This window comes from Gopherus flavomarginatus, chromosome 5 (assembly GCF_025201925.1).
Source record: "Gopherus flavomarginatus isolate rGopFla2 chromosome 5, rGopFla2.mat.asm, whole genome shotgun sequence".
Classification (NCBI taxonomy): domain Eukaryota; kingdom Metazoa; phylum Chordata; order Testudines; family Testudinidae; genus Gopherus; species Gopherus flavomarginatus.
In genome coordinates this window covers 66,094,993-66,112,700 of record NC_066621.1, presented here as the reverse complement: position 1 = coordinate 66,112,700, position 17,708 = coordinate 66,094,993, and the positions used below count along the sequence as shown (strand labels likewise).

Genomic DNA, 17,708 nt, shown 5'->3' with positions numbered 1-17,708 from the left:
GAAGGCTTCATTACACACAAGCTCAGCCAGTTGGTTAATGCATTTCCTTTCCATGCTAGGTAAATGGACTCCAGGAGTTATATGGATAAAGCCCAGTTTCATATCTACAACAGCTTCCCAATACAGGGGACATGTCTCTTCCTGATGATTAACCTGGAACATGGTGGTATGATTTTTGTTTAAACCAGAACCATCTTTTATTAAGTTGTAATATCACAGCACCTAAATAATCTAGGTCTCTGAAAGTCTGAAGAGTACACAGCACCATCTTCATTTCCAGTAACTTATGTAGAGGTATGGGGGTCTGCAGAAACTAAGTTCCATGAATGTGAAACATCCCTTCTTTTCCGTATCTCGCAGATGATCAATCCATCGTTACAAGAATTTAAATGCCATAAATTTGGAAGTATTCTCCATATTGCAAGGTGCTCCTAGAGGTCTACCAAATGTTTCACGAAGAGGGCACTGAATACATGCGTGGTCTGTGACCCACGTAAACCTCAGTCTATTGAGATTGCCTCATGGAGATGAGCTATGGGTACAATGACCAGCTGTGGCTATTAGTCCCAATATGTCTAGCTTGTTCTTTATTGAAACTTGTTTAATTTGGCAAATTCTTCTTACGAGGTTTACAATTTCTTTGACTTGTGGGGAATGGAGAGAAGGCAGTGAGATAAGACATGTTCATATGGTCTCATATATTCCAATAGTCTCAGTGGGAGAGAAACTGAGTCAGTTAATTATATTAAAGAGCTCCAGGGATTCCAGCACCCATTGGTGACATGGACAAATCATCAGATTCCTTCAAGAAATGCTATTCTTAACATATTATCTTGAAATTGGAAAACACAAATTCCCATTTTCAGTCAGTATCCTGCTCTAACTGCTGAACACACCACCAATCCAAAAGGCAAAACTGAATTGGCAGTACAGTTCAGTTATCAGAGACATACAGTCATAGGAGTTTGATGTAGGGTTTTATTTTAAAATTATATTTACTAGAATGCCTCTTTGATGCATTCCTGCAGGAGTGAAGCTGTGGACTCAATTTGTGGGGATTTGTTTTTCCAAAAATGAGTATTGTGCCTCTGCTTGACAATCCTGACGACCTATGTATATGCAATTAGGTGAGTCAGAAGGAAGCAAGCTCATATCTTCCTCTGACAGTGAGATCACACAGGGCAGACAGAAGCAGGTTAATTATTTGATCCAGAAATTTAAGAGAAAAAAAAACCATTTTGCTGCTTTGAAGTTAAAGGCATATTGCTGAGATCACATAGCACCTGAACGGTGGTAGATGTTTTCCAAATACAAAGACTCAGTCCCTGCCAAAATCAGTACACTGGGGATACTTGTTGTATTGGTGATAGCCTAAAGCCTCTCGCTGTCCGCTGTCTTTTTTCTCAGAAGAGGAAAATAAGATTATTTACTGAAGGAAACAAATTGTACCATGCCTTCCTCCATGTTCTTGAGACAGTCCTCCACATTATCTACAAAGGGAGTAATGGTGTCACACAAGGTCCTCCAGCTACTATTGCTGTACCGCTTGGTTGGAAAGATAAATTTAATGCCATGTGTGTCTACTGGATATTTTTCCCACTGTCACATCATATAATACCAATACCTACTTACTGCTGGACATTTCTAAAACTAAATTTATGATTGTTTTGGAAGTCCACATATTTATTCTTTGAGGCACAAATGGGCGAACCACCTTCTGAAGCTTAAACTATTTGCCCACGTGGGATTTGTAGCACTCATGAGCACCTAGATTCAAAGACACAGATATCTTCCCAGCTATAACACTGCAGTGCTTTGTAATTGTGCTCCAGGCCCCCTGAACTGTGCAAACTGTTACAAAAGCCACAGGCAAACTGAGTAGGATGGCAGAAGTCATCAGCACCTCCTGATGTGCAAAGCACTTTACACCACCTATTCTGGAGACTGCAATTGTATTATATAGATTTTTAGCAGGCAGTTGAAGACTAGGTGGACTGACACTACTATCCATGTAAAGGAACATCACAAGGTTCTAAATCATCTCAATATTGAAATTCTGCTGGCATCTAATGCACAGGATCTAAAATGAGCATTTAAGCTCCTCAATCTGAGGGTCAAGGGTGCTATTTGCCTACAGATGTAGGGTGTGTCAGAGGCTCAGGCTCCTCTATGTAACACTGTGGTGTAGTCATCCCTAGTGTCCCATTTAGTAGGTTCCGGTTCCTAAGGTAAGACAGATGGTAGGTTTATCACAGCAGGTGTTATATCAATGAACTGATCACAGGACATCCTAGCCCTTCAATCTCCAGAGGTTATTGCATTAGCTCAATACCTCACTTTGCCAGAAGATGTGATACATCTATCAGGGCACGACAAACATTTTGATGAAACAAAAAGGATCGAACTGCAGCTAGAACATGAGTCTGGTCTATCAGTGCCCAAAGTATTCAAACTCATAAAATCCAAGTCAACAGCAAAGGCAGACTAGCTGAACGGATAGAGCAAATTAATCTCCCCTCTCTCAGAACTTAGCCTGCCCTTTGAGAGAAATGTCGTCTCCAAGCTTTAAGCAGCATTAAGCACCATCGCAGGCATTGACAAACATTACAGCAAAGCTCTACAGCAGTCACAGACCTAACAGTGAACACCAGCAGGTAGACTGAACTTCTACTCAACCATTAACTGTATAAGAGAAGAGCAATTGGTAGATTAAATGACCACTGTTTAATTGATCAGAGCAATACCCATCAACAGGAAGAGATGACTCAACTTATCTACATAAGAGCAAATGAAGACAAATTCATTTCTAAGTGGGAAAGTCTAAAATTTCTCCAAACACACATGAAACACTATTGTTTTCAAGTGTAGAAATCAAAGATCATCAGTAAAAACACTGCATTAGTATGTAATACATGACCAGATGTTATTAATCAAAAAGCTATTTTCAAACAATGAGATCTCTCTTACATGCACCGTAGTCTTCTGTGCTTTTCTCAGCACAGGAAAGAAAGAGCAGAGGGACTGGGTTGTTATGGAAGATTCACTTACCTGGATCTCCCAATGCTACAGCAAAAATATTTGTGCGGAATAAAAATTGTATGCACTACGTTTAGAATTGTAAAGACTGTTTCATCTTTAATCAGCAAGTGAGCTATATCAGACTTGAAAAAAAAGTGGCATATTGCCATAACATTAATTCTAATTTATGGCCTTCTACGGTCAAATTCTGTGTTCAGATTCAAAGACATTTTATGTCAGAAAAAATTAATGAAGTTTTACATTCTAATGTAAGTAGCACATTCTGTTTAGTTGTATTCCTATATTAATGTAATGATTGTTTTCCATTGATAACTGCTCTTCTTGTAGACATTCAGGAATACTTTCAGTTCCTTTCAGTCTACCCACTCCATCATTCTATTTACATACTCCAGATTTAATACTATCAGGCTGAATTCTGAAGCAGACTCAAAGAAATATGAGATTGCCCCTTTCAGCATATGATTAGTTTTTTTCCTTCTTAAAAATAGTTCTGACATTGTCCAATGTTCAGCAAGACTAAGGATTAATTTTCAAAGGTATTTAGGCATTTAAAGATCCAGGTAGGTACTCATTGAGATTTTTCAAAAGCCCCTAACCTACTTAGGTGCCTAACATGGGAGTTAAGCATCTAACCTGCTTAGGCACTTTTCAAAATCCCACTAGGCACTAATTTGTACCTACAGATGCCTAAATAATTGAACACTTGACTCTAGATTACCATCAGTTAAAGGCCAGATCATATGAACTTTTCTGGTTTTGACTATAATATTAATGTTTGTTCTTTAAAGCAGTCTCCCAATAATGGTCCTAATACCCTGATAAATATTTTTAGCCCTATTTTATAAATGGGAAGAGAGAGATTCTAAGTGATGTTAGAACTCTGAAATTCCCGGTCCTGGTCTAAGACCATGTCTCAATCTAAACTGTTATGAACTCGTTTTCCTTTTTGAATATGTAACACTGTCAATATTCTCAAAGTATACATACTTGTGAAAGTATTCTGCCCATTTTCAAACAATGATATTGCGGAACCACCTATGCAAAATTCAAGAAAAGCAATCAACATACATCCAGGAGCAGGAAAGCTGTATGCGGAACTCCCACTTATATAATGCATCAATACAGTAATTGTCGCTATACATATTCATTCATGGTAGCGCTGTTTTAAAGCATATTAACAAGCTACAAGGAATGCACAGCACTTTCAATTGGATAGCTGAAGGCCATAACTGAAGGCCAGGCTAGAGATGGTGAAAGGGAAACACTGAATAACCCATGATCTTTACAGGAGTGGAAAACAGAAAAAAAAAAATCAGCAAATAAAAAAATAAAAAAATCAGCACTTTCAATTGGATAGAAATCCATTTATTTTAATTACCCTAGCACTTAAGAGCTCTAGTCATGGACCAGAACCCCATTGTGCTAGGAACTGTACAAACAGAACAAAAAGACATTACCTGGTTTCTTCAGAAGAGTCAATGAAACCACTGGACGACTTATATCCCAAGATCCCCATACCATATTAAAGAGAACTGCCAATTTATCATTTCAGAATTAAAGATGCTTCTTTCAGACAGTATGAAAGATCCTGGTGACAGTACAGTAGAACTTACTTCAGATTGTAAAGGCAAATTTAATTCCAAAACTCTAAAATTTCAAAATGCGCTATGAAGCAGTTAATGGGCCACATTGCACATTATTAGACTGCTGTTTATACCGCTAAATATGCATCTTCCTATATACGTAGTAGACCTACTTCTACCCTCACTAATACCACTACAATCTCACCAGCATCTATGAAGTTGCATAGATATAAATGAGCAGTATGTTAAATAGAACTGTGTTAACACTGGTGTAAGAACTTGATTCTTGGGGTTGGGGGCAAAGAGTTATTGCATTTCAATTTCCAGCCTTGGCATTGCATTATTAACTAAAAAATATACAGGAAAATTCAGAGGAAAAAAAAATCAAGTTAAGAAATGCAGCCTCTACTGCTAGATGACCTTTTCGTTGGTGCTCAGAGAACACAGGGTTACAGACATATGAAATATCAAGGATACTCTTTGCCCAAAAGAAGAACTGGTAAGAGATGCTGCCTTCCAATCCTGTTTAACTGCAAAATCTCCACTTATCAAATCAATCTGGGAGAAACAGGAACTCCAGAGTTATATCAGTTGCATTCATGCTTACCAAGATGCTTCTTACAAATTTCTCCAATTCTGCTTTTTCACAAAATATCTTGTAATAGGTGTTTGCACAAGATTTTAAACCTGCAGGCATCACTTTTTTACGAATGCACAGATACAGAAATGGGAAAACAGTTTTTCCTTATCTATAATTCTAAGAAGCACATTTATGCTGTATAGTGACTAGAACACATGAAAAGTTGCATACTATGCTCATACAAAAATGCAACTTTAAACCTCTAATTTTAAAATTACTAATATCTTCCTTCTACAATCTGGCTAGCTTCTATGCTATTTTAGTGAAAAAATTAGTAGGAAGAAGTTTTTGTATGTTTGCCTAAATCAAACAGCCATCTGTATTTTAGTGAGGGCCACCAAAATAATCTTCTCTGCAGAAGTGAATCCCAGGTGCCTATGCACAGCTGCAAATGTTTACAAGACTTTTACAAGGAACTGGACAAGTCACCCCCTTACTAAACGTTGTGTGTCCATTCAAGTTAATTTTAGTACTTTATACTAATTTACTAGCATTAACTATTCTGTTACATCTCTATAATGTAGCCCCATTTTACAGACAGAAGCTAAGATGGAAAGGTTAAGTAACTTGATAGAGGCTGCAAAGGAAACCAAACTCAGAGCCAGGATCACAACACAGGAGTTCTGTGGTCTTAGTTCCATATTTTGTTTTCTATATCAGGTTTCTTCATGCTATTTACTTACACGTTCTTGCAGCCAAGGATTACATTGTCTGGTCAGCAGAAGATGCAGATCCAATAGAGGCACCCAGCAAGGAGGTAACTTGCAATAGCTGTAGCAACAGTAGTAGCCACTAGACAATAACCCTTCTATTCCCTACAAAAACCTTGAATTGACCTGTGGGTCTGACAAACCTGTAACTGAAGGCCAGGCTAGAGATGGTGAAAGGGAAACACTGAATAACCCATGATCTTTACAGGAGTGGAAAACAGAAGAAAAAAAATCAGCAAATAAACTTTCAGTGCCAGCTATATGTTAGATTTGAAGATCTCTTCTAAAGGAAATGGCAAGGAACTATTTTTTAAATGAAAATGAAATTAGTCCTGATATTTCTAAGCCCCCCAAAATCCTAATATATGGCAAGCATCTCAGGTGCCGACACTGGCTCTCAACTCACAAACCTGTGGTTCAGTCCAAGGACCATACCCTGGTTAGGAATCCTAGCACCTTCCCCTTTCTCAGCAGCTAATGGTAGGGAATAGGCAACATGAGGGTGCTGCTCTTCAGGTACACTAGGGCCTATCCCTCCAAATCAACAAAAGTTTTTCATAGGTTGCTTGTGATGTTTTTCAAACTCTGCCCGTGACCAGGTAAAATATGAAAATTAATATTTCACAAGAATGCAGTCAAGACTGGATGACAAAGTAGGACAATCTAGTTCAGTCATTTCTTGCTTTTTATTCAGCTGTTTCCCTACATGCGCTTGAGTTGTATATAATGTTATTAGATTATTAATTTTAACCACTGGGGTCTATAAAAGAAAATGGAATGTAAAATGTGTCACTGAACTTTTTTATAAGCTTATTACATGTAAAACCACCTAGATGGCATAGTTCATATACAAGCTTTACCCCAGAGAGATCATGATTAGATATGTTTGGTCTAGCCACCACTCCAAAAACATACACAATTGGAACTAATCTGTTGAACTATTTAAGGTTACAGGTTTGGTTGAAAGTAAAAACCTATACAAAAGGTTGAGGACTGAAATCATGGTATGTTTTCACACTTCTGTTTCAAATCATTTGTAAGATCCAAGTAAGGGTAACAAAAAAAATCTAGATGAGTTATCAGAATAATCAGGATTAAACTTTTATTTTGTCCATTTAAATCCATATATGAACCACACTATGTCTCCATATCCAGTAAATGGATTTACCTACACAGAAATCCAAAAAGATTCCTTAAGACTCCACAGAGGTAGCTCTTCTTTTTGCAGGATAGGGGCCAATGGAAGGTTTTTATTTTTTTTTGAACATACATACCCACAGCATATGCGCGCGCGCACACACACACACACACACACACACACACACACACACCCCTTAATAACCAGAAATTGAACTACATTGTGGGTAGTACAAAAAGTGGAAAAAATAGTTCAACTCCTATTGGCTTCTTTATGTATAAAGACAGCCTTAATCCTCATCCCCAACTTTACTCAGGAAATATGGGGAGGACTGTTTACACCTTAGGAGTATTAGATATGTAAATTCTTCACTGTGTTTCTGCTCAACTGTTTTAAATAGTTCTCAGCCCTTAACTGAAAGGACAGGGATGCTGAATCTTTAACAACAAAGAACTATTCTAAAAGCAGTTTGAGTTAAATAGATGTTTACAAAATAAAAGTTTAGATGCCTGAATAAAAGCCACATCCTCTTGCAGATTGCACTTGCACAATTTCTCTGACCAACATATGCTCTCCGGGCACCCATTGTGCATTCCAAAATGGATAGAGTAGGTAAGATCTAATTTTTCTATTAAAAAATTAAGAAAATTTTGTTTTTGAAAAATAAAATCAAAGTAAGGCATAATCCTACTTTTTCCAAATCATCTTTAAATTTAGTTCTCTCAAAAACTTCTATTACCATGTTCCTACTGTAGAAGAAAGTAAATCACCTGGTTTTCACTGCTGCTCTAGATTCAGTCAACCGTATAGGAGAAGCTTAACTCTCCCAACTGAGGATAAACATTCCCTGCACCCCACTGACTGTGACAGATTACTACCCATGTAATGCTTATACATAACAAGTCTGTTGGTTTGGGAGGAAGATAAGGGGAAGATGTGCAAGGAGATGGGAGAAACAGAAAGGAAGCTGTGTTTGTGCCTTGCCTTTGGTAAAACAGAGAAAAGTTAGTTTCCTCCAAACCAAAGAGTATTAAAGTTTTATTTTAAGAGTCACTGAAAGTGTCCCTTTCAAGCAAGGGCTCAATCCTACAAATACTTAAGCACATGCTTAACTTTATGCACGTAAGTATTCCTATTGAGCTCAATGAGATTACTTATCTGCATAAAGATAAGCACACATTTATGTACTGGCAGGATTACATTCTTATACACATCCTCTAACTATTTTTAGGAACCATTAATGAGCCAGTCTCATTTTACAGAACTGTTGATTTTCTACAGTAAGAGAAGAATGTGACAGAACTTTACGAGTTTGAAATACTGTACTTCGAGAAGAGATATGAGTAAAGTTGTCCAAAACATAAAAGTGTGAGTAACCAAGCAACAGAGGAACTACAAAACCAGTTAGCAACATGAAGCCTTTCACTTAAACCTAACAAATTAATCCTTCACACTAAAGTAATGTATCTTAAATTACTTTCCATATATATCTATATATTACAACAGATAAACTGGTGCCAAAGTCTCAGACTGTCTTTTACTACATATTTTGTTCAATTAAGGGTTTACGTGAGAACCTTATTTAACAGCATTTTGTAACTGAAGTTACTCCCCACCCCAATGAATGGAATTTTCTTTAAGTGAAGCAAAATGTGTTCCTGTAATAAGCTAGATTCCCACATTAAAATTTCCCTGTTTTTCATCTCATGAACTAAGAGGAGATATGAGGGAACTGATGAGAGACTGAATTGCACCGAATCAGGAAGCTAACTGTGCGAACGGATACTGCTTATTTAAGCTACTTGGAATCTACGTCAAACGGGAAACAAAAAAATTCAGCTCTTCAACAAGTCACGACACTGAACACTTAAGAAGATGTGTAATTTACTCAGAGGATCAGTTTTGGATTATTCATAATAAAACTGTCAGCCTAATGCAGATGGCTTGCACATGCTCCAGGATAAAAGTTTGCTGACAACACACTTGACCAAATTTCTGATGGCAGAAGCAGCCGTACTGCACTCAAAGTGTGTTCATACTTATAAAAATTAGCTAGTTTGATCAGAGACAAAGGTACTATAAGGCCCCAATCCAATTACCATAATGTAAATATTTATGAATAGATTGAGATCACTGTATTTTGCAAGAAATTTATAAAATATAATCAGCTCTTACATAAACACAAACTATGTTGATACATAAAGATGTTTGCTTGCCTTTTCTATATAAACATGCACACATGTTCACTGCACACATACATTGCTACTTCTTCTCATGTAGGAGTTGCCTATAAAATATTATATATATATATATATATATATATATATATATATAAAAATTCTGACAAATTACATTTGTATCTCATAATAGTACAATAAAATTATTTTTAATCAACTACCTGATACTTCACTGCAAACTTTTTACAAGCTGGCTGTCACTGGACATGGGACATCATGTGACACAAAAATTGGCAAAGCCTACTGTAGCTAGGGAAAAGATTCTAATGTCCAATTTTAAACAAACATGTATTCATATCCTACAATGAATGCCACAACTGAATACAGTAAATTCACATGACTGGTCGTAAGTTACTGGCACAGAGAAGCCACTGTGTTCCCTTCAACAGGTAATTTACAGTCTGCAAAAGGATCTGAGATATAAGAAAACATTCACTATTCTAGTATGCAATGGGGCTATTACCTACATACTTTTAGCACAACAGGTGTGCAAAGAAATAGTAATGACATACAGTAAGTTTTTTAAGTAGTTCAAGGAGTATGACTAGATATTTGACCAGCTGATAACTGGAGTGAGGTACAAAAATGAGGGCAAAGATAAGGTAAGAAGAAATTGGCTACAGTAGCCCCTTTGGTCCAGGTTCAAGTGACCCACCCATAAACACTGCAGGCCAGAGATAGCTCTACACTATACTGAAAGTCTGTTGCCAATGGGAGCAGAAAGAGGCTAACTTATACCTAACTATAGGAAAGAAAAGTCAGAGGTAGTATTAGCACATTGGTGTACCAAAAAAAAAAGTAGTAGTATAACAGCTAAAGTTTTCACTGTCTACACAAATTCTATAAGTGGGTCTTAGAAGCTTTTGAAAATTGTACCCAGTTAGGAAAGCTAAATGCTTGTGTTTTTCCTATTAAAATCAGAATAAAAGGATGAAGCTAATGGAGGCCAAAGGTTTCTACTGTAGTACGTTTGGTGCTCTCTAATTGATTTAGAATGTAGATACCTTTAGGAACAATGTTCAGCTAGCCAACCCTCATGAAGTGAACGTTTCCATTGCCACACCAAGTAGAAAGAATACTGTTAAGGCAGAATAGCGAACAACCCATTTCTTCATGCGAAAATGACAACATACTACAAAAGAAATCCACAGTGATTCTTTGATCATATCTTGTCCTTTCATCATTAATATTAGAAATATTGTCTATCCCCTTTTTCATGATTAAAATTAATGAACAGTTATGTATTAATTGATATATACGGAAGGCAGATAAATACAGTCTTCCACTTCAATACTGTACATCTATTTTAAGTCAAACTATCAGTTGTGGTTGTGCGGAAAAGTATTTCTGATACCACACAACTAAAAACATGTTCTGTTCACTTTGCACACCCTTATATTTACATATTGGGCAGAAGGGACAGGAGACGGACAAACTGCATTTGATTCTAGTACAAGTCTACAATAATCACACAGACATAGAACAACATTTATTAACAAGAAAGGAACAAGTCCATAAGAATAAGAAAAGATCATAAGTAGTACAGTTGTAAAGATTAAAAGTTTGGACAGAAGTTTCCAATGTTTAGGATGTGCAGAAACTCTGTACAACATACTCTCTCAGCAACAAAAGTTGACCAAGAAAAATGTTTATGTAACTGGAGCAGCAACTTTTATATGGGTATATTTTTCAATTACTATAAGAATGTTTACATAAATTTAGCAAACAGTAGTTATTTCTAATTCAGTTAAGGTGTTGCCAATAAAGGACTACCAGCAGTGGAGAAGTCTACTTTGACTTTAGGTCACATCAGTTTCATCCTGACAGAAATGAGTTCAATTTTCCAAACAGAACACTAATTTTGAATGTATTCATTCACAGTTTCCCTCTCCAGGCCCAAATCAAAGTATTAGAAGAAAGAAAATGCTGTCAAGCAGAAAAAACATTTTAAACAAAACCAATCATTTTTCTAAATGATTTTATTAAAGTTACATTTTTTAATGTACAAATATATTGACATGATACATTCTGGCTAGTGTTCACACCAATTTGAATTACATGAGTTAAAGATACTCATGTGTATGTTTATGTTGAAATGCAAAAGCCATCAATCCTAGCCTTTGGTTATATAGTTAAAGCCTTCTTCCTTCTCCCATTGTCCCATAAAAAGAATTATTGTACCACATCTCTTGCTATTAAACTATATTTAAAATAAACTATGTTCATATTAAAATTACAAATATTTCTACTCTATTTAAAGCTTTTTTTCCTTAAGTGCAAGCAATTACACACAATTCAAAACTTGAGAAATTTATTACAGTGAAAATACACATGAACAGCTCAAATACCTTACAGGCACATGGACTAGCTTTGCATTTATTAGTTTCTGGTTTTTTTTACGTGTTTGTCAGAACTGTATTGTGGTTGTGATTTTTAAATATCTTGTTACAGCAAACTTTTTCAACTCTCCCAACAGCAGAAAGAATGAACCAGGAGATACTGAAATAAGCCCATGAAAGAATGAAGATAGCATGGTATAAGCTTGCCCAGCGCATCCAAGGTCTATAGCATGGGATCCTAAAAGTTTTCAAAGACGCCATTTCAACTGTCAAGATTGGAATAAGAGTAATACTACTGCTCAAGAATACTGTAAGTATAGATTATTTGTAACAAATTGATTAAAAGGATTTTCTGCGGATTCATTTTTCCACAGGAAACTAGGAATGCAGGGAAATTCCTGAAATTAAAAAGTTAACTACAAGTTTCATACAAGTGTCCATGGCTGAACTGTTCAAACATTTATGATACTGCCAACCATGTAAATTTGTCAAGTGCATCAAAAAGATTAAACTAATTCTAAAAATAAATATCTAAAAATAAGTGGGTCATCTAGCAGTCTCGATCAAAATCAGATCATGGATATACATTATGCATCTGGTTTCATGGGCCCACATAGTGTACTTCATCAGAATATACATATTTTGTACTTCCATAGCACCTCGTTGTTCTATAAATAAGCCTCACAACAACCCTGTGAGGTAGGTAAGTACTATCCCCATCTTACTGGCAGGAAAGAGTTTAAATAACTTACCCAAGATGGCACACCAAGTCAGCTGGGCAGAAATGGAATCCAGATCACTGAACTATTAATTTAGCAAGTACAGCATATGTTGATGTTTGAGACTTGTAACGTGTTCCATTAAAACTGTAAACAGAGGCATTTTTGTGGATTTATGCAAGCAGGTTGGTGAGAGTGGCCTTTTTGCTGAAAAAAGGCATCAAGGGAATAGCCAACTATTTTAATGTTAGGCAACGGGAAAAAAATAAAATTACACAACACTACAGTGACTATTAATGTGCCATATAAATAATTTTAAAAAAAGATGCAGTATATATTAGCTAGTGACTTGTTTCTCAACTTGCTACAAAACAGGTTGTAGAGGATAGCCTACATAAAACCACTAAACAAAACCATATGGTCACAGATTGTAAGTGGTTCAACACCACAGCATGATAAAGTGTTTTGGAAAAGGAGTTATTTCTTCTATTGCTAATAACTGCCCCTCCCCTCAGGTCCCTCCCCCAACTGTTTCTTGAAGTCATTGTAGAAATAGGAACCAAGGTGGAAAGCAGGCTGTTTTCACTGCTACAGGTTTATATTTTTGTGTAGTAGTTTTGTCTCCCATCAGTGAAGGGAGTCAGAGAGGGAGTGTACTCAACTCAGATTCAGTCCAAATCTACATTCAGATTCATTCACACACTACAAAGTCTGTAGTTTTCATAAAAAACCTTGAGTGTACCACAGCATCGTTCAGCATACCAAGAAATGGCATTGTAAAGTATCCAATTTACTGCAGCACATACTTATTTTCAAATTTGCTGGCAATAAATGTTATCACAGGTAAGTGATGAAAACTGCTTTATAAAATATGCTACTATAGTCCACCAGGGAACACACTCGAACAGCAAAAAGACGAGACAGCACTGCAAAAATATGTAATTCTGAAGTTAATAAAGGTAAATATTTTAGCAGGGTTTATAGCTTTCTCCAAAAATTGAGAGAAAAATGAAGTATGCGAGAAAAGGATTTGTCTATATCACAGGCTAAAATATCAATGCTGAGACTAATTTGAATTGCTTTCTACTCAAAGGTCTAAAAAGTGACTCAAAAAAGGTCAATTCCTGAAATCTGCTAAAGGGAGATAAAAAAATTCTTAATATTTAAGACACCTGAATTTTCATAAAGAAAATAGCTGAATGCAGCTATTCCACATTAACGCTAACAGATCCCAGAGGGTATTATCTTCACCCTAACTTATTTCCCTATGCAATACACAACACTTAAATATTTGGTTCCTAAGTTTCTTCCTATGCCATTCTGTCAAACACTTAAGAAAAAGACTTTCACTACCGCTAAAGGTGAGAAAGCAAGAGAAATAATGATTTGTTACCCTCTTTGCTTCTCTGTGATGTATAAAAGATAACCATGAAAACGTGTGTTTTTCTCTGAGAGGAAAAAAAATCTGTTTTCACATTAGAAATTGAGGTCTGGTCTTCCAAAAAAAGTGTAGACTATGGATGACTGAACAACTAGTAGGTGTAGGATTTAAAATACCACGGGAATGAAGCTCACTAAGAACTCGTCTTGATGAAGTTTCAACATGTCCACCCACTCCTGTTAAGTGCTGTGAAATTCCCTATTCACATTTCTGGACCATCCAAGAAAAGCCTCGACCAAGGTAAGAAGACTAAACTTGATATTTCTGATATGTCTGAAGTAAAACAAGCAGAAAGGGTTTTCTTTGTACAATATAAAGCAACAATAAAAGAATCCACAAACCAATTCGTCTAGTCCCTATCTCAGGTCACCTTTAAAATGAGTTTGTATCAGTATTAATTTAGGTTCAACTACATTGTTATAAACATGTATAATTCTGCAGTTACTTTGAAGCTGTCTGTTCAAAGCATACATGATGCATTTTAAAGCCACATTTAGGCAGTATTGCCAAGTAATCCAATTTGTGTGTTCATTCTTGTCAGTGAAGTCAGAAGGGAAAAAAAGCAGAAGCAAATTAACTTCTTACACTGTTACTACAGAGAAAGTTACTAGAAGGGAATAAGTTCAAATTTAAGATAAAAATTTTGGTTTAAAAAATTAACTTTGATTTAAGAGAAATGAAGCTTAAAATGTAACATGCTCAAGACACCTCTGTCAAAATACTGAACCACATTTGTTTTTCTTCATCTTTTTAAAAGATTTAATTCCATCCTCCATTTATCCCTACAGGTCAAGAATAATTAAACCCACTATATTCATGCCTACTGTTAACTCAATGTAGACTCATTCCCTCCCAAGTTATGATGTTACTGAAATATCACATGAGGGGTAGCTGTATCCTAAACTGTTTATGCTTCAGTAGTATTTGTGCTTATATATACACACTACTAACTTGTTCATTGGTTAAAAGATATGGCATAAAATAAATGACAAAGAAGAGTACTTCTGTCAGGCCTTCTTCAAAAGATCCAATACAGAAGTGGCTTGAGAATTCTTGCTTAAATACAAGAATGGCTCCTGGTGACCCAAAATGCAGCGCAGGTCAGCTCTCATGCACCTTTTAAGTTGGGGGCATCTCCAGTGAATGATAACAGTTCTAAATAAGCACTAATGATCCCAGAGAGAGTTTTGACGATGAAGTCCAAAGACTAGGGTCTTGATCCTGCAACTCAGATCTGTATGGTTGCAGGAGGCAGAGGATAGACTTAGTTGCAAGATCTAACCTTAAGATTGGATAGGAGAGACCCACACATGAATGTATTAGAGTACACACACACACACGTCCTATCAGCTGATACCGCACTAACTTCTACATATGATGGGAAACGAAACAATGCCAATTATGGGATATGTAAGCAGAGTGAATATTTGAATTTATGTTGCATATTTTACACTTAAGTATAAGCAGTAATTCAAGTACAGTATGCAAGATTTTCAGTTACAATGGACTCCCTAGTTCTTTGCATTATTTTTAAAACTTATCTAGTGTCAGAACTAATTTGGACACAACTTATATGATATAGTAAGGATTAAGCAATGTGGTTTGACACTCAGATTCCTACTCACCAATCTGCAGGTATTTATTTATTTTGAGGTTAAACTAGGTCATTTATCATCTGAGGAACAGAAATCCCCTGCATTTGAGGAGTTTAACTAATAAAAGACTTGTCTACATTTATCAAAATTTATAGCCTAAGAATGCCAGTGAAAAGCATGTGTACCAGGATAACCTATCAATTACATACAAAAAGTTAAAAAAATATATAATCAAAATACCCATACAAATAATTTCATGGCATGGCATAAAATAAAGACTGTTTAAATTGGTCTTTGGGCATAGCCAACTGGAACAAAAAACAACTACTATTTATACATATAAAAATAGTTATGTAAGTTAGTTGGACTTTTGTTGGTTTAGTCAATACTTATGCGTAAACTATGCATTTTCAAGACACTTCACATCAGAAATAATCTTCTTCCCACACCCTCCCTGGAAAAGACTTTCAAAAACACTCAAAATATCCTAGGAAGCAAAAATATTAAAGATTCAAACATTCGTATAAAGTATTTCAAATTAGTTTGTACATATGAGCAAAAAATGAGCTCTAAATAAATGACACAGGAGGCAATAAATTGACACGACAAGTAAATAAAAGGCTAAAGCACTCCAATACCATTGAAACTGTTTTAATGTTGTTGCAATTCCATAATGCAACAATCATCAGCTCATAAAAAGACCCAAATACTTGAGAATTCATTTTAATTACTCTTTTGCACCTATTTTACAAAATAAAGGCAAGATATGTTTAAAATCCTCCTTTACCTGGATTTGTTTATGTGCCTAACTTCAGTTTTGTTTATCATAGAATGTAAACGTAAATTCCTATTGTTATATAAGAAAGAATGTTAAAATATTAACCTCTGCTTCAATGTACAGTTTCCAGAATCTGCCAGAACTGGGGAACTGGGCAACAAGGCGTTCATAGGTCTTCCGTGCTTTGTCTATAGGCTGATTCTAAAAAATTGAAAACCAACAAACAGCATTTACAATATTATGATTTATGTAAATGTTTATATTGACTTCCAGAACCAAATAGTGTGAGCGGACCCATAGATAAGGAAATGTAATCCTATGTCACTAAACCTGTGCCTCTCGAATGAGAATGCTCCAAGCGTCAAGGTCATATGGATTCTCTTCTAATTTCTTTTCAGCCTTCTTCACTTTTTCTGGAACATATTCAGCAGCCTAGGAAAAAAACCAAGTAGAAGCGTAAGTGCCTATAAACAGAGTCAGAGGAGTTCAATACTACCTATAGTATAAGTTTAATGTCTTTTGAAAATAAAGCATTTCACATCTTGGAATTTCTGATCTTAGCTGTTACACACAAACAACTGAAGTAAAATGATTTTAATGTAAAGCAAGTTTTCCTACAGAAACATTAAAATGTATTTCCCAACACAAAACATTCAAAATGTGGTGGCTCATTGCCCAAACTAGAAGAAATAAGTTAAACAAATAATATGATAGTGTAAGGCTATGTCTACACTGCGCACCTTACAACAACACAGCTATGCTGCCGCAGCCGTGCCATTGTAAGGTGTGCCGTGTAGCCACTCTATCACTAAGAGGTACCACCTCCAAAGAGGGGCAGTAGCTTTGCCGCTGGGAGCACAGCTCCGCTTTTCGTTGTTAAAATTTTTGTCATTCAGAGGGGTGTTTCTTCACACTCCTGAGTGACAAAAGTGGCAATGTAGACATAGCCTAAGTCCATAAGAAACATCTTACATGTAAGCTTGCTAACAAGCGTTCTGTATTTGTAATTCTATTTAACTGATTTATCATTGTTTTTAAAATGCAAAAGAACATGAATTTGAAGTTTTACAAGTTTTTACAATACAATTTAAGTACCAAAAAATACAGTTAATTAAGTTAACCTTGCAAAAAATACATGGTCATATTGCACATCCTGCAATTTTCCCTCTTTGCAAGTTCAGTAACAAACTTTCAAATTGTCATACCTATTTTAAGTCAAAGCCAGTAAACAAAACAACTTCTGTGAGGACCATTGTTATGTTAAACTACAAATTCAGCTGATTTTGAGACTGCTTTGTTCAAACAAGTGTGTTCAGAAGTTATTTCTTTTTAACAGTAGGTAAGGTTCTCACCAGCACCACTCTTCAGTAACTCAAATTAGACGAAGTGATTTGCTCACATTTTCCAAAAACAGTTCAATTTCAGTCAGAAACAAAATATGGAAACTTTCAGCCTAAGCAGTGGATGTTTCAGAAAGTTATGTCTGTGA

General features: G+C 35.9%; 1 protein-coding gene across 1 annotated transcript in view; it reads right to left on the bottom strand.

Annotated features, from left to right (window-relative positions):
* The window catches only part of CSTF3 (cleavage stimulation factor subunit 3), a 76,023-nt gene that overhangs the window by 42,939 nt on the left and 15,376 nt on the right, over positions 1-17,708 (bottom strand). The window contains exons 2-3 of the mRNA XM_050955065.1: positions 16,550-16,651; positions 16,325-16,420 (exon numbers count right to left, since the gene is read on the bottom strand). Of these exons, the coding sequence (XP_050811022.1) occupies positions 16,325-16,420; positions 16,550-16,651 (198 nt within the window). The remainder of the gene's footprint in view (positions 1-16,324; positions 16,421-16,549; positions 16,652-17,708) is intronic.